General features: G+C 38.0%; 1 protein-coding gene across 1 annotated transcript in view; it reads left to right on the top strand.

Moving 5' to 3' along the window:
* Window positions 1–18,608, top strand: part of PCP4 (Purkinje cell protein 4) — a 50,377-nt gene that overhangs the window by 17,675 nt on the left and 14,094 nt on the right. The window contains exon 2 of the mRNA XM_030469162.1: window positions 1,459–1,510. Within this exon, the coding sequence (XP_030325022.1) occupies window positions 1,459–1,510 (52 nt within the window). The remainder of the gene's footprint in view (window positions 1–1,458; window positions 1,511–18,608) is intronic.

Genomic DNA, 18,608 nt, shown 5'->3' on the forward strand with positions numbered 1-18,608 from the left:
AAGCTCTAAGTAAGGCATAAGTGTCACTATCTGCAGCAAAACCAGTAGTTGGATGGATTTATTGATTTCTGACTGTTGGTGACTTAAGCTTTTGTAAAATGTCTAACCATTTAGAATCTTATATTTTGATGATATTGGCCAAGTTGTCTCTCCTGTCTTATCTCTCAGGCTTCAGGGGGAAACAAATATATTTCCATTATATGGGGAGCTTGTAGCTGTAGTTATAGACTCAGAGCTGTTCACACTAGAGATGCTCTGTCTCACTGCACAGAGTGAGATGAGGCAGAGAAAGTAGAGCACAGATAAATGTACTGAAATCTGCCATGGAGAAGTAGATGAAAAACCCCATTGCTGGCATGTGGATGCACAATAGGCTACACATAGCTCTTTTGTATTCTGATGGGTTCAAAGAGCTTTTTCCTCCCTTTAACTTTTATTAGAAGACTTAAGAGTACACAAAGGTTTTGTACTTATGTCATGATTAGCTCCATATGCACAGAATACCCTGAAAATGCCACCGCTGTGGGAGATGGACAGAAACCAGAAGAGTACAGAATATTTTACCCAGATATTCTAGAGTAAATACTTTCAGATAAGTATGTCTGTATGAATTTTTATAAGAGTTTATATGACTGTCTGTATTTTGGTACAAACCATTTGATTTGTAGTGCTACTGCAGCTGTTAGCTTTTTTGATGCATGAGAATGTGCTGCCTCTGGTGGAATGCAGCTGGATTTACTAACTGAATTTAGTACTCCTATTTTTTTTTACATGTACAACCATGCAAGATGAATTCTTTAGTCTATCTCAGTAATGCACACAAGTATGAATAATTTTGCATAAGAAATGCAGGTGTTGCCATACTTGCTCAAGTATCTTAAATCCACCCGAGATGCTTTTTCTGGGGGTTGCAGCATAATTTACATAGGGTCACCTTTTCCATCCTAGAAAATTGCATAGTGGTATAACCATTCTAATAGAGCTCTGCTACTGTGACTATTTATTTCGACTGTACTGGTGTTTGTTACTTCAGTAGAGTGACTTCAATCAGTTTGTTTCATGGAAAGTCATGAAGCTGTTCCTTAGAGTGAATGGAAGTGGCAGAAGCAGAAAAATCATTCTTCTGGAAAAATTCTTCAGAAGAACCATGGATATGAAGGCACAGCAGGGACCTGAAGAAATGTTCTACTGCAGCTCATACCCTTGTACTGCTGGAAACTTGATTACACTTATCACATCACTAACATAATTACATTCAGTTGCACACAGTTATACACCTGTACCTATATGGTACTCAGCATTCCTATTCTAACTGGTAGTGTTTCTAAGCAGCACTGCTTGAGTGTGAATGACCAAGGTACTGAGGAGAAATCTGGCTGTTACTGCTAGTAATTCCAAGGGTAAAATGCACATTCAGGTTTGTTCTAACCACTTGTTTTGCTTTTATTCCCCTAACAGAGACAAGGAACCGGAGCTACAAATGGAAAAGACAAGACATCTGGTGAGAATGGTAAGGGTAGATTGTATTTTTTGATGGAAAATACTGAGTCAAATTGAGCCAAAATATTTTTTGCTGTAATGATAGATGTCAGGTAGAAACAGCCTTGTTTGTCTTTTTGAAAGTGTGTTAAAAACTTGGCTTCAGTGGGTTTTTTTCTTTCTAGTTGTTTGTTCAAATAATCTACTTCAGTAGAGACTTGATTCTGAGCTTTTACTCTGGTAAGCCAAAGGACTTTGTAGAAAGAAGTGCTAGAACCTAGAACAAGATAGTGTGAGGCATGTGTAAAGAAGACACCAAGAGACTAGGTTAAATATTTTGACCAGCTGCTACGTGAATGGGCTAGGTGAACAAAAATAAACTAGTTACAAAGGACTTAGAAATATGTTTCTGGGATCTGATTAATCTTACTTAGTATTAGGCCTATAGCTAATATACCATTTGCATGGAGCTCATACCAGTGTTGTTGGAGAGAAGCTCACATGGAAGGACCATATGGCATAGGTTCCTGTCCTCGGCACTTTTACATGGGTAAATCTGGACTGCTCTAAGCAGTGAGTCAGAGCTCTTGTGGATTTTAACTAGGAGGCTGGCAGGAACTAATTTTTGCCCCTTAAGTGGCACAAACTATTCTAACTGAAAAATGTTGATTTTATTTTTCTGAAGAAAGTCAAACTGACTTTTCAGTGAAAACAGTAGTTGTTTTTTAGCCGAAAACTCATATTGTTTCCTGTAGGAGGCAGAAATTCTCTGCATATAAATGATCACTTGGTTAAAATCTAGTTCCATCAGAAACCTTTTTTCAAAGGAAAACATTTTGATTAACTGTATTATATACCCAGCTAAATAGGAGGCTGTATCAGTTTGTAGACATTGCTGAACAGGATGACGATTGAACTACATAAATATGCTGTCTGTTAACATTTAATCATCTAGTTCTAATTAAAAGAATGTTCTGGTAGTCCATCCCATATACTGAAAACCAATGAGAATGTATGTCTCTTCTCTGAAAAGCCAGGGGTTTTCTGAGATGAGATATATGAGCAGTTATTCTGCATATGTATTTTGGCTTGTACGTGTTGGCCTGATTAGAATTTTTTGGGCCCTTTAAGGCAACACATCCTAAAATACTACTTCTTTATGATTAGTTTTCCTATTACAGAGAGGTGACTTCCCCATAAGGGTTGTTTGCATAATGTAACAGTAAATGAAATCTGTAGAGGATGTTCCCAACGTAATAAAACACAAATTAGAGTGGAAAAAAGAAAAATATTTTGGCTTGTTAGAATGTCTTGAATTAGTGGGAACAAATGTACCCTGACAACAAAGCCATTTGTATTCTCAAGTTAACAGGAGAGGAAAGCAAGCAAAATTGTCAGCCATTTGGGAAGCATGAGAAGCATGTTTTGCATCCTGACTGTGTGAGCACATTATGAATGGGCATCATTTGACTTGAATTTCTTTGCAAATGAAATTGTCCCATTGTCAAGTTTAGCTTGGATTTACTGATCCTGTAGCCTTTTAAAAAGCCAGTTTTCTTTTTTTTTCTTCTCAAAGGGAATTTTGAGTCAGAAAAGGCTGCATCATTAATTCACAAATACATATGATTCTAGTTGGAGTCTATTTTTAGGTATAATATAAAGAGCCAGATGTGTAGTTAATATTAGACAAATAGATACCAATTATTTTTATAATGAAATTATAACAAAAATCTGTCACGTAAGTGAAACTGCTCGAGAGTGAGAGGAGCAGCAAGGGCAATTTGGAATAGAGTCTGATCTCCTGAATTCCACATTTGAATGAAAATAAAGCAGAACTATATTCAGCATTATAAAAACTGAATAATCATTTGTGTTGGAGTAACTTTTACTCACATGGAGTTTTGCTGTTAACAGTTTAAAGACTGGCTGGGTGCTGGTCAAGCCCTAGATGACATTTTTTGATCTTGATCTTTTAATCAAGTTGTAGTTTGCCCTTCTACAGGTTATGATCCAAATCAGCTGGTGATTCATTTCTTCCTAAGGAAGAGTGACTCTTGAATTGCAATGTGCTCCCATGGTAGGTCAGTGGCCAGTGAGGTCAATGGAAGAGCACCTGATAATTTCAGTGGACACTATATAACATAGGGTAGCTTTTCCATCTGAAACATTATATTACTGTCAGGAAATTGTATGTAATTTCATTCTGTTTTCAGAGTGGGAAGAACAAAAATATTAAAACCAAAAATATTAAACATAAAATATAAATAATTATAAATAATAGAAACCACCTTGCTGGATATAAGGGCAATGTGACGGTAGCTACCATAACCTCATTGGGTCTTCAAGGCTCTCAGTCTACCTGAAAGCCAAGGTATACTTATTTGTGTATGACTTGTAAACTCTGCTATATAATGCTGTGTTCTATGGTAGAAAATCCAAAGAAAAGACAGCAGTACTATCCCCATGCACTGCCTCCTATATGAATCTGACTTGGCTTAATCGTCAGTGTAGGATAAGAAGCTATAATTTCCTTTTTGCTCAGCTGTTTTTATTTATCTGGCCTATCATGTTTGCAGCTACATCCTAGATGAAAACAGGACATTACTACCTTACTGTTCTTACTACCTTAGCAATGTCACTAAGTTCCTTTGTAGGTTAACACTTGTTACTTTCCACTCTGTTTCATGTCACCCCATATTTTTTTGCTATGTAGTTTGCAATCTGACATCATATAATTTGCTCTTTACAGCCTAGCACAACTGGCAGGGAAATAATTGCATCAGAAGCAATTATTTCTGTCTTCAAATTTAGAATCACTCTTTCCTATTAATAGATTTCACCCTTTCTTCTGAGAGTACATAAGGCATGTCATCATTAATTAATCTTTGTTCATAACTTTTTCAGAATATCAGATTTATCATTCAGCAACATGAATATTTATAATAACAAAACACATGTTTAATGTGATGAATTTTATAACTTCCTGGGTCTCAGTGAAATCAAAGTGAATAAGTTTATGTGAATTTACACGTGACAGTGGATTAGGCCTATACAGTCATGGCAAGAATATCAGTTGTAGTGAAAAAGTGAAGCCCTTTCCAGTTTCTACTCGTTCTCAAGCATTTGTCTTGTTCGGTGTATGATCTCTGCTTTGAGATTGTCAGAAAACCATAAATGAGTAAATGCTTTGCATTTCCTTCTCTCCATGCAGTACACCGTGGGATACCTCTAAGTAAGGATAAAGAAATAGCAGAGTTAACAAAGAAAATTCTTCTCTTACTCATAAAATTGAGTTCTTAAAACTCACCTAAATCTGAATGCTTCTAGAGAACATTAACAATAATGGTAAGGAATTGTAAAACAATCATGCATGGTGGAATAGAGGTATCTCCCTGGTAAGCTTTTCCGGTAGAGTGGTGTTCATCTGGCACTGTAATCAACAGTCCATTCACTCACTTCATCTACTCAAGGGACTGCAGAAATTCTGCACTCTGTGCACACTGCACTCAGGAATAAAGCATCTTCCTAGGTCTGTCAGAGTGAATAATCATCTTCATAGTTATTTATGTGGAGTGCTTAGCTTAATAGAGCTTTAATTCCTGGCTAGAGGCCAGGATCATTATTGTGGTATGGTCTAATATAAATATCTGTTTATGATCCCTAAATTAATTTTCCACTAATATTCTCCAATGACTATGCAAAAATGTACTGGGTTTGGGAACAGCCTGATAAATAAACTTACTTGTGGAAAAAAAAATTGAAAAAGGAGGAAGCATACAAGTCTAATTGGTATAAATATTCAAAAGATCTCATAGAACATGTTTTGCTGTATCTGCTAAGGTCTAGAGGTCACATTCCTTAGTCACGAGGAAGGACAGTGACTGAGCTGTAGTGTTGCAATGCTTTATGGATTTTATCTTTCCCACAAAACTTTTGTGGCAACAGGATGAACTAGGTCTTGCAAGCAACTTCTGAATCAATATAAAAAAACAAACAAACAATCCAAACATAATTTCAGATTGCTTATCTCTATTTTACCCCCACTGCACAATCAGAAGCTAGAATACAGAGTATTGTATAAAATTAATTAATACTGAATTTTCCTGGGTATTTGTTTGAATGTTGGGAGGAAAATGAATGCATACTCATCTCTTTCTACTACTGTGTTTTGATGAAATTCTCTTGGCCCTTGAAAGTGGTTCTTCACAGAATAAGATCTCCCAGGCATTTTCTCTCTTCTTTTTTTCATTCTGTGTCCAGAGCTAAATTCTTTCCTATCTCAATCTAGCTGCCACTAGTGGGGATTTAGGAAGTGAGATGAGTTATTCACTGTACCTCATCTCTTAAAATAGGAAGTCTGTGTGTCAGCAACATTCTTAGACCTATACGTAACCATCAAATAATACAACACCTTTGCAAAGCTGAAGTTGAAAAGTGCTTGAATCCACAGCATAGTGATATAAGTTGTATTTGATGAGGTACAGATTGCTTTGGGCTCAGAGGAGAGTGTAAAAGTCCTGTGTGAACTCAGCACCATGATCTGCAGCTGAGAGTGTTTCAAATGAGAGGAGAAAAATTCAATGGAAATGGTTCTAGGTGAATCCCATCTCACAGTATAGCTGTGCATGGCAAAACCAATGCAGGCAACATTATTTGCTGAGTTTATTTCAAGCACTGTCCTGGGGACAGCTGCATGTAGGTTGTACCCAGAACTAAACCAAATAGGTCTCAGGTTTTCTCCTGGTCTGTATCTCTTCTCTTATCGAGGAGTCTGTCTCTTCAGGCAGCCAGCACGTCTTGGCTAAGCACAGGGCAAGCCTTTAATAACAAAGATCTCAGATTGTTCACACACTTTCCCTAGAGAGGATGTTGAAAGGAAGAAAGGGGAATTATACATGAACCCCGTTTCCTGTCCAAGGTGAATTTCCATTTCTTGAGGCCAGGGATAAGTTCTCTCCAGAGGAATACTGTGTTTGTTTATTTGGGGCAATAATAACAATGAAGGATTGTTCACAAAAATTTTTGTATCAACAACTTTTGGTGGTTTTCTAGCAACAAACTTTTAAGAACGAATTTGTGTATGTTTCAACTAAAGTAGACATATATTGTGCTGAAACTTTACCTACCATCCACGTGAATGTAAGTACACGTGCAATGGCCATCTGGTTTCATGGAGGGAATGATCTGGTGGAATATAAAGTAATGAATATACTTAATTTAAACTTAAGTAATACTTGTAAGAGAGCAGATACTGTTATTATTTTGTTACCTACAGTTGGGTTTGATAGAATGCAATACTGCTGCACCTCATGTGATAATGAGCTTTCACTTTTCAAGTTTTAGGCAGACTTTCTTCTTATTATTATTAAAAAAAAAACAATATTGTATCAAAAGTTGCATTGATCAACAGAGCCAGCAATGCTCATAGCCTAGCAAATGGTAGTTCTGCATTTGGAATTCCCTGCAGGTTTTCATTTTGTGTACCATTTGTATCAAATCTCCTGAGAACCGCAAGTCTGTCCACTGAAACAGAAGATAGCATATGCAGAGGGGTGGTTTTTGTGTGTATGTTGATATATAATTTTAATTATGTAACTTTTTCATGCGTGTTGCTTTGTTGTGGTTTTTTTTTTTTCTTTTTGCTCCCTGAGACTGAACTGGAGAGGAAGAGAATAGCTTCCTATCTGATGAAATAGTACCGGGAAAGCAAATTAAATTCACAAGTCCCATAAGGAAAAAACAAACCAACAAAACTAACAGCAAAGCAGAGTGGCACCATAGAATTGCAATATAACCTTTTAAAACTCACTTTTAAAGACTTGTATTTTGAAATTATTTCATTTTTTTCTCCCTTCTTTTCTTGTAGGGGAAAAGATCCCAGCTAGCTGGCACCTTTGAGATGGAAAAACCCTCATGCTTTACACTCCTGCTACAAATGAGTCTGTCTAGACTTATATGGTCCTCAGAGCTATCGTAATTGAGTGTATTCCAAGCATTTAAAAATAGAGATAACAATAACAATTTCTGCCCCTGTCCATCTCTTTCCAGCTTGCTATGAGAATAATTTGATTAATTTATGGGATCTTTGTTTAGCACGCAGTGAATCTTGCAGTGAATCTTGCATGCCTGCTTATATGTCATGCTCTCAAACTGAGAGCACCCAAACATTCAGCTGCATTTCTAAAAATGTGAGAAATTAATGGATGTATGTAAGTATATATTCTTATACATGGCCACTCATACAGTCTTCTACTTTGTATTTTTTGCAGGAGGTAGAAATGAGAGCTGCAGCATTCCTGCAGTACTGAGGTTAGAAGCCACCCAAGGAAATCATAATGAATTCCTACCCAATACTGTACACACTTAACTCAGCTTGACAAGGTTGCTTGGCCATCACATCTAAACCATATTCCTACCTAGAAAGCTTAGACCAAATAGTTCTTGAAGTACCTTCCAACTTGGCATTCAATGATTCTATGGATTAGGCTCACTTGTAATAACTTAGTTTCAGTAGATAATAGTGCACAGCAGTCCTGTTTTGTTAGAAGGTGCACACCTCTTCCTCTGCAAAAGCTTACTGTGTTGTGAAGGCAAACTAAGTTCAGTAAAAACATGCAGCAGTGAAAATGTCTGAAAGAATGGAGTCTGCAAAACCAGAGGCAGCGAGAGTACAGTTTATCTCTGAGACTCAAGCCTTCAAAGGATACCAAGAAGGATCTTGTCATTCTCCTTTGTCCTTGGGTATTTTATTTGCATTAACTGTGGCCTGTTACACTCTGGGTTTGGCCTTTGACTCCTAGTTTCTGACTGTAGCTGACAGCCACTGCTTCCCTGTTTGGCAAGATTTTTTATCTCAGTTTCTTTGTCCTTTCAACAATGACAGTATGACTTGGATCCAGGTTCATGTAGCACTGGGATCCTGGCACTTAGGCTAATTCAGTGGATGTTTGAGCACCTGGAAGGTAGTAAGAGCTCTAATCCTTTCTAGGAACCTGGTCTGTAAAGATCAGGCTAGGTCATTAGGAAAAAAGTAATTTGTAAATTAAGGAAAGACTAAAAATAAAGCTTTGGTGATGCTGTTGGCTTTTGCCTTTTGGATGACTCATATATATGCTGGAGTTCCCATCTGGTTTTAATGAGAACAGGCAGAACTGAAATTATGCCTTTGACAAGTGCCATATTTCTTTTGGAAATCAGTCTGTAATTATCAGTGTGCTGCCTGACTATGCACCAGGGAGAACAAGACTTTTTCCATGACTAGCACGTAGCTGACATGTACTGGCTTGCTTCCACAAATGTGCACTCATTTGAAACCATGCTGTCATCAATACTTGGAGAAGAGGAACATTTAGTTCTGCTTGGCTGCTGGTAACAACCCAAACGAAGGACCCAGGTCAGCAGTCCCTAGATAACATTAGTAAACCCAATAGTGTTACCTCTGAAACAAATCTGTCTTTGTATTGTCAAGGATGGTTTGGAGCTCTATCAGGACTAGTCAATGTCCTATCAGTGATTATCAATGATTAGTCAAACTAGTCAGAAAGGTGACTGGTTCCTTGGCTGCATCAAGAGAAGTGTGGCCACCAGGTCAAGGGAGGTGATTTTCCCCATCTACTTTGCTCTTGTGAGACCCCACCTGGAGTTCTGTGTCCAGTTCTGGAGCCCCTGTTAACAGAAGGAACATGGATGTGCTGGAGTGTGTCCAGAGAAGGGCCATGAGGATGATAAAGCTGGAGCAGCTCTCCTATGAAGACAGACTGAGAGAGTTGGGGTGATTCAGTCTGGAGAGGAGAAGGCTCTGAGGAGACCTCATTGTAGCCTTCCAGTATCTGAAGGGGGCTACAAGAAAGCTGGGGAGGGACTTTTTAGGATGTCAGGCAGTGATAGGACCAGGGGGAATGGATTCAAACTAGAGGAGGGTAGATTTAGATTGCAAGATAGAAAAAAGTTCTTCACCATGAGGGTGGAGAGACACTGGAACAGGTTTCCCAGAGAGGTGGTGGAAGCCCCATCCCTGGAAGTTTTTAAGGTGAGGCTGGAGAGGGCTCTGAGCAACCTGATCTAGTGAGAGGTGTCCCTGCCCATGGCAGGGGGAGTTGGAACTGGATGATCTTAAAGGTCCCTTCCAACCCTGAAAATTCTATGATTTTATGATTCTGTAATTCTATAAATGGCATATGTAAACTAGCATATTTACACTGGAAGTCCATATTTACATATATGTCTTGCATGAGTTGCAGAACTATCACTGCATGTTCCCAGACTCTCTAACTCTAGATAATTAAAAGGCTACAAGAGGTGTATGTAGGTCAGCAGCACGTTTTTATAATTTAGTGGAAGTTAAAAATGAAAGAGGAACACAATCAATGCACAGCTGTGGTTACAAGGATTTACTGTTGCAGAAACATCATTTCTTTTCTCGAATGTACATGTTACCTCCCTTATTTCATATGATAAGCTTCTGGTTTCTTCTGTTATATTTATTTTCCAGAAGACTTGTTTTTGTAAGTGAAATGAAAATGCTTTTTTACTTCAAATTTCTCTGTCTGTTAGCAATTTGGTAAAAGATTAACAATTTTTTTACTAAAGGTTTTTAAGATTTTAATTTATAGCACAGCTGTCATAATGCTCTTAGCTCGATACTCCAAAATTAGCTTGTAATTTAGTGTTATCAGACTCCCTCGTCTAAGCAGGCACCAGAATTTAGAACAGTGGGAATGTTTGTAGACATGATTAAAATTTGGTTCTTAGCTCACTAGTGACCAGAACAAAGAGCAGTTAAGACTGAAAAAGAATTAGATGCTACAATATGAACTAGCACAACAGTGCTGAGTAGATTTCAGGACCTTATATAAAGCACCTGGCTTGTCTGTACAATTCAAGAGAAGGGTGTCTTAAAGTTGGACTTCAGCCCATGTGTATTTTGGGCTCCTATGCTGAAAAAGACCAGCTATAATTATTAATAGTAAACTCTTTCCCCCTTTATAATTTAGGGGTGAAATTCCTCTTACCTGGCTGAACCAGTGTACGTGTGTGTAAGCAAATCTGAAGCTCCATTTATTGTAATCAGAGAAACATAGTCTTTTATGACATGATACTTATCAGAATGAGCTTCTCTAAAGAGCCTGGAATTTGTAGATCCCAACCTGATTTATGTATAAAACAGCTTCTTATTTGCCCAACTCTTATGAAGGCTGAGGAATTTGTGGGTAATGCTGATATAAAAGTCAGAGCCTGTGTATCTTTGGAGTTAAGTAGTTTCTTCACAGGGTTTTTCAGAATGTTGGGTTTGGACTTAGGCATTTTAACTTTTCCTTAATCCCATCTCAAGCAGCTCCATCTTTGTTTAGATCTGGTTTATGCTGGGCACCTCATGTCAACTCTTCCATCCATTTCCCCTCTGGAAGTCTGTATTTGAAACCATCCAAATATTTCCTGGCTTGAGGACTTTCTTGGTTAGGATACTGTATCTGATGACAGTGTTTGCTTTAGCCAAGCGTACTTAGTATTAGTTCATATTTTCCCCAGAACAGTGGGTTATGAATAGGAAGGACTGAGAAAGGCATTTTCCAAGGAGAAATTCTCAAGAAAAGAAGGAACTTGGATAGCACTGGATATGGAAAAGACATTTTGGGAGTCACAGTAGAAAATAGGACAGGGTGCTCTGGAGGCTCCTGGGACATATTGTGGGTAGTTCAGAGACTGGAATGCAGCTCTCAGCACTTCTCTGGGGTCTTACAGTAACATTATTTAATCACGGTTGATGAATGAGTCCTCTAACTGTATTTTGAGTATCTCATCTTTCATTCTAATTTATACCTAAAAACTCCTGAGACTGCTGGTTGACTCTAAGTGGGAAAGCATTAATTATTTGTTAGGTTTTAGTGAAACACTTGCACTCCACAGTGACCAATATACTAGCTCCTCTAAAAGCTGCCACTTAAAAATGGACATGTACAAATGTATTCATTAGCACAAACTAATTAAAATCTAGACTAATAGCCAGCGAAACAATATATTATTGTGTGTCTCTATTGAACAGTAACTACCCTGGATCTGTGGTTTCTGTTCTGTTACAGATCTCGTACTGGTAGCCAGACAGCTAAGAGTTTGGTTTTGTTAATGTCCTCTAAATAATTTCTATCATAGGTTCTCCAGAAGTGTTCCTTTCTGAGACTGTTGAAACAACTCTCTCTTTCACATGCAATGTATGGGGAAAATCCCTCACCTAAACTTCTTTACATTTATTGCAATTAACTTCCAAAGCATTGTGATTTTAGTATTCTGTAGTTTGAAGCTTAGATTAGCATTGATCCATCTTTTCCTTGAGTTTTGTAGGGTATTTTTAAGGGCTTGTTCTGTTCATTTTCCCTGCTCTATATATTCCATATGGAATATATATTCTATATATTCCATCTAAACAATGCTGCATTATTGTATTTATATAATTTTATTATTTTTTTCTTTGTGTTCATAAAATTCTCATTTAAGTTGGTAGCACCTCAAGAATTTGGGGCTGAGGTCCCTATAGACACTGCAGAGATTTTTCTAATCCAAGTTTCTGACAAGAAGCAAGAATGAGCTATGGAGAGAATTCTGGGCCGGATTCTCTGGTTTATTGCAGATGTCAAGCCAGCTAACCAGAAGGGTAGGAGGGGAGAGATTAATAAAGCTGGAAGATATGTCTCCTCTTCTAACATTAGCTGATTTTACTGAATTGAACATGGGTTCAATGTGGTATCTTTGAGAATAGATGCAGTTGCACTCCTAATACCAGACCTCCAATTATGTTTGGGCCCCCATTCTGGCTTACATAGGCAGCTGTTCATGAAGTACATGTGAAAACTGGGCCTCAGGTAACCTGGGGCCAGAACCCACATAAGGAAGGGCCTTTACACCAAGCTGAAGCAGCTGGGTTCAGGGCTGCTTGGCATCCTGAGGCAGTTACCTTTTGGTCTAGCAGTCAAAAGACTAATTACAACACAAAGCAGACAGCACAAAGCACAGGTGTATCATGATTTGACCTAAAGACTTTGTTCATAAAGCAGACAGCTCTATTTTTAAGTAGCCAAAAATTTCTTGGTGACCTTTACAATGAATCTATTCATATCTAAACTCTATCTTTTGTGAGGTCTACCTCTGGGAGTCAAAGATGTATTGCACTGCCTAGGAGAAGCTAGAAAAAAGCATTCCTGGCTTCTTTTAGTCAAGATTAAAAAGTCAAAAGGAAGATGTGGGCTTGGACCTTTTAATCAATGGGTCATAGATTCTGTCATTAGAGGGCACAGACACAGGCTTTGCCAGGTGGTCACAAGTCTTCATTCTCTCCACCAGCACTACTTTGTCTCATCTCAAATCCACCTAAGTCTTTAAGTTCCTTTCTCTGAAAAATTCAAAAGAAATAAATAGCTCTGCTAGACTCCAGGAGAAAGAACTCTGGAGATTAAGGATCCATAAGCAGTACTGTATATGCTTAGTATACCTGTGCACAGACAGGCCTCTGCCATTTGCCTAGTGAGACCAGATACCACACTAGGAGCTGTTATGTCCATGTCCAGGAAGCTTGGTAGATCCAGTATGCACTGACTGTTGGACTCCTGTGGAATTCTGGCCCTATGCTGGAGATGTGTCACAACTGTTCAGTTGTTTGTATTTTAAATTTGGTACCACATAAATAAAAAGAGACTGCCTTATAAGATGGAGACCTCTGGAATTATCTCAGCTAAAAGATTCTTGTTATGGAAGAATATCAAAAGGAAACCATAATTTTTTTGCCTATTCCCTCAACTCCTCCCATGGCATAGGCAGACCCTGAGAACAGCACAGTTTAAAGGCTGCTCTCAGATGCAGCAGAATTAGTATTTGGTTTTGGTCTTTATTCATCGTCTTAAGAAGATTACTGCTGCTAGCATTAGCATTTTCTCTATTACATAGTGGACTGGCTGAGGTCCAGAGTGAGTTGGAATTAGAATACTTATTTTCTTCTTTTTATCAGTTCTTTTTCCTGTAGCAGAGGATTTCTTTTTTTTTTTTTTTTTTCCACACAAAATCAGTGAAGAAAGCTTCATCAAGGGAAGTTGGAGCTCCTTTTTAGTGTCTCTGTCCATCTATCTGTTTGTGTGAGCTTGTAATTCCCACTCCGTTTGGTTTTAAGTTTCATATTTTAATGAGCCTAAATGTAAGCACAATCATAACTGCCCTTATTTTTGGAGTGGGTGTTATGCAGGATCACTAAGAAATTAGTGTTTTCCTCTCCAAACTAGAAATTGATCCAAATTTACTTGAAACTTGGCTTGGAAAGGTTTTACAGCTACCATATATCTGACCCTAGTTTCCAGCTTCACACAGCTCTTAGGGCATCAGTTATTTCCTTATCTTGTGAGTTGTTTTCTACAGAATTATGTAATTCTAGGAAGCATATTTAGGGGCAGATTTCTTGATTGGAACTTGCAGAATAGAAACTAGCATCTAATTAACCTACAATAAGATGCTTCTATTCTTCTGTGTGTTTGAGTTTTCTGGCTTAGTAGCAAGAGGCCAAGTACAGCCACTACTTATGTTCATCACACCTTAACATTTCGGTACAATTGCTGAGGTACTGAGTGCTCCAGCCTAGAGCGACCAGCTTCCTCTTTTAGTGTCAGAGATGCCTTTTGTTCTTTTAAGTGATGTGACAAAACAGTTGATAAACTTGACCAAGCATACCAGAGAGCAAAAAAAAAAAAAAAAAAAAAAAAAAAAAGCAATGTAAACTTTCAGTTCAAAAAAAGGTGTTCTGCATCTCAGTTTGTTTCAGGAGAAAGCTGGATTGATTTGATTGAGGCATGCAGCAGAAAACATACTCAGGTCCTCAGTTGGTGCAAGTTGGCATAGCAATTCTGACAGTGATTTCTGCAGGTTTATGCAAGGCCCAAGAGGCATTTTGAAGCTTTTAACCAGTCTTTGTCTTGTAGAAGTCAATAGTCTTCTGCCAATGAGATCTCTTCTCCGAGGCAAAAAGTGAGTGTGCCTACGTGATGCAACAGGATGCTCTGAGGTGACTTCAAACTACACTTCCTCTCTGCTGGGCAGGCTAGGCTGCTGTGATGGGTGAAGTTAGTGATTCCTTACTTTCTTTCCATCATCATAAAACCTGAAGTTTGCCTTTCATCTTTTTCACAATGAGTCTCGTCTCTGGTTTGCTTTCATGCTGAGTTTGTCTTATTCTTCATTCGTTCTCTTCCCCCAGAGAATTTCATATCTCTTCAGCAAACCAAGGTCAAGTGCTACTTCTCCCTCTAACTGCCTAATTTTCCCTCTTATTTTCCCAGGCAAGATTCCAGCCCAGGCCTTTAGTAAAGAATATACACTCATCAAAAGAAGATTACTGATTAATGCTCTGATTTGGAGTCATGATTGACCCTCATCAAAAGTCTCCTATTTCTCTCCCATCTCACAAAACATTTACTGTTTCCTAGATTAAATTTAAGCAAGTGCCAGGCGAATAAGCAGCAAAGAAACATCTGGAAGAAGAGCACTACATTTAAGAAATCTAAAAACAGTCTTTAAAATAGTGACTAGAAATAGGGATTGGAAACAAGGCAGCTTTTAATTGCTGTCTGCCTTATTTGCTTGGGAAGGAAGCAGTAAATATTTGGATTCCTGAGCAAAAGAGAATTAAAAATACATAATGGTTGTTTACTTTCAGGTCTAAAATTTGAGCGGAGAACAAAAGGAGAAGGATTTTAGTGCAACTGGGACTAGTGCTGTGGTGTGCTATATACAGGGCATTCTGCATAAGCCAATACTTATGGTATCAGTTAGGGATTTAAGTCTGAACTTAAATCCTTTATTGTACTAATCCATTCTTTGTTTTCTGATGCAGAGGAAATGCATAAAATTTCTGGTCCTTCCTTGTAAACTCATGGGGCTTATAATCCTCAAATATGAGAAGCAAAAATAATCTATATAGGTTAGATTTATATAATATATATCTGTATATTAATATATCTGTATATGAATATATACTAGTATAAATATAGATTAGAAGATATGGTCTGGACTAATGATTTGAGGTTGGTCAGCTGTGTGTGTCAGCTAAGATGCTGTTTCTGATCAGCTTTATTGACAATCTGACATGACTGTAAATCCCAACAGAAGTTAAAGTGCCTGGCAAATTCACACAGGGGAAATATATTTTATAGAAGTTTATTTTGTTATGTCCTACAACACAGAATGTGTAAGGGAGAGCTTTGATTAAGTTTTGTCTTCCATGGAACATTTTAAACTCAATTTTCTTTTTTCTGGAGCTAAAACTTCAAGAAATCACTGGCAACTTTCAAAACATCAGTGCAGGAACATTCACACTCTAGTTTCAACCCTTTTGAAACAGTTTCCAGCTATCCATGACTTTTTTTATTTTTAAATCTAATTTAGTTTACATTCTTTTATTCATATTATGTACTTAGTTTATTACTATTTTATCTGGTGGCAAGACCATATAACAATGCTCTTGAACTCTGGTAATTAAAAGCTCCCTTTTCAGTTTTGCACAGCCTTGCCAGAATCCAGTTGCTTAGGCTGAAATTTGTCATGTTGATTGCTTGCTTCAAGCAGAATTTTTTTGGAAGGGTTCAACAAAGTCATTCCAGTTGTTTCCAAAAATGATGCTTGAACAAAATGTTAGCATATCTAGCAATAAAAAACAATTTCTGGCCGCTTTTTTTTTTTTTTTTTTAATATGGTTTTGAGCTTTTATCATTTTGAACAGAAAAGTAAGATTTACCATCTGGGATGTGACTTTTTTAATCTTCAAAACTGGCTGAGGTATAAATGTTTAGAAAGACAAGTGTAACAATTGGGTGTGTTCAGTGAAGCTGCTTATATTTCTTTTTTTTAAGGAAAAGTCAGCATTGCTAAGCCAAGTAGTAATCAGGAAAACAAATAAACCATCAAAGTGTTGGGGAGGCTTAGGGATGTTACAGTTTTCCTTAATTGTTGCTACAGGTTTCTGTAAGGTAGACTTTAGCCAGGAATGGAAACTGGAGTGTGGTGACGCCACTTCTGTAGTCACAAGATACTACAGCTGCTTAGGAGGGATGGTATCTCCTTCCTTGGAACCAGAGGGCAAAGGAATCTAGAGCAGGGAGGTCAAAGGATGGGCTGACAAATAGGTTCAGTAGGTCTTAATCAGGGAAGTTAAAACCACAAAGTATTAGTGAGGGATTGATACTTTTGAATGAAAACTGGGACTGGGAGGGAGGAATATGAATGGAGATGAGAGAACCAGAGGAGGCCAGGAGCCAGGTAGTGTGGGAAGGGGCTGAGGTGGAGTTCTGAGGCTAAGAGTATATTCTAGTAGAGTGTTGGGGACTAGGACTAGCTAAATAAAGAAATAGCTTTGTAGAAATCTACTGGGAGCCATGTAGAGGATCTAGGCTGGGAAGGAGATGGGGCTAGCCCTGAGTTTGTACAGATGAGCTGGAACAGAAATGACCACCACATCTGAAGGCATCAGTGAGCAATGAAGTCCCTGAGCCTTCAGTGCATGCCTTCCATTATCTTATTGTTCCTTTTGTGTCAGCCGTGTGAAAGTCACGAGTAAAATATGCAACTCATGCTATTTCCTTAGCAGAGGACAGCAGCCTACAACCACTATTAGTTACTTCATTAAAATAAGACATCTATGTGGTGGATCTAGCAGTTCCAGGCAGTCATGCTGAGGAAGCAGGTTGGTGTCCATATGCTCCAGCAAAATTTTTTTTCTTCTTTAAATCAGGGAAACACAATGTGATCCTAAGACTTTGAAAGCTGCAAAGTCAAGAATTTGAAATTAGGTTATCTGTAATTAAGGTTGTTTATGTAAAGTTAACAGAATTAATTGTTGGATGGTGTCAATGTAGTTAGTGTTTTACCAACTCTTCCATGCTTATCTTTGCAAACTTTTTTTTTTTAAAGACAGTTATATGTGTTCAATAGACATAAAACTGAAGCAGGAGGGAAACCTTTCCTCCTTGGACTCGTTTCATGTCAATTAGACTATCTGGCATTTGGTTAAATAACTCTAATTGAAATTGTAGCACTCAGTGAAATCAATGCCCCCCCCCCCTCCCCTCTTGATAAAATTGTCTTAAAATAGAAGTTCTTAAAAGGCCCCAGGTGAAAAATTGTGAGGTAAAAGCAATGGTAGAATTAATAGGAACCCTTCTTCCAAACAACCTCACATAAATAAAGCTTAAGTTTTAAAATGTTTTTACATTATTTGCACTTAAAACCTTTTATATCTAAAAGTAAATCATTCCATCACTTTCTGATTTTCAGGAGGACGTTGCAAATCTGCAAGGATATAAAGCTTTTACCATCAATTTACAGGAAAGATTTTCTCTTTGGAACTTGTGGTTCACTGTGCTAGCAGTTTCTAGTGCATTGCCTGGAAGTTATGTAGATTTTTTTTGTTTGTTTGTTTGTTTTCCTAATTTTGCCAGAGATAAAGGATCAACATTCACTCCTAATTTTTAGGAGTTGCGTGAACCCAGTTAGGTGGGATTGACCAGCGAAAGGAAGTTGCTGCTGGATCAGGATGGGAGAGAGAAAAGGGATAATAGTAACTTCTGGAAAAGGACAAGGCCAGGTGACAGGAGTAATTTGTTTAAGCTGAGGGCTGGATGGGTGATGGGCCAGTGAGATACTTCATAGCCAGCAGTTCCATTGGCAACTCAGAAATGTACTGTCCCTCAAGCATGTACAGCCTGTATTTGCTTTTTCAGTGTACTGTGTGGGTTTGTTAAGTTCACCATCTGTCAGGATAATGTGACCATTTTCCCTTCCCTGCTCCATAACCTCCTGATACAGATAAAGGGCTAGGAATATCGACCTCTCTTCTTATAGTCTCATTTCACTGGGACTTTATTGGAAAACCCTGCTTGATTTCACCAACTTCAAAAAATAAATAAATATGTAAATGTGATTTATCAATATATAGGGTGTAAAATGGGGGTTGCTCCTTCTCCTTGCTTATGCACTCGAGAATAAGCCCACTGCAACTCTTAATGATCTGCATTTTAGTCAGATTCTTGTCAGGACATACAGTTATGCTCTTATGTGGGAACAACCCTCTACCATTTATCTGAAATAGCAGCAAGTTCAAAAGA

The sequence above is a fragment of the Calypte anna genome, chromosome 1, assembly GCF_003957555.1.
Source record: "Calypte anna isolate BGI_N300 chromosome 1, bCalAnn1_v1.p, whole genome shotgun sequence".
Lineage (NCBI taxonomy): Eukaryota > Metazoa > Chordata > Aves > Apodiformes > Trochilidae > Calypte > Calypte anna.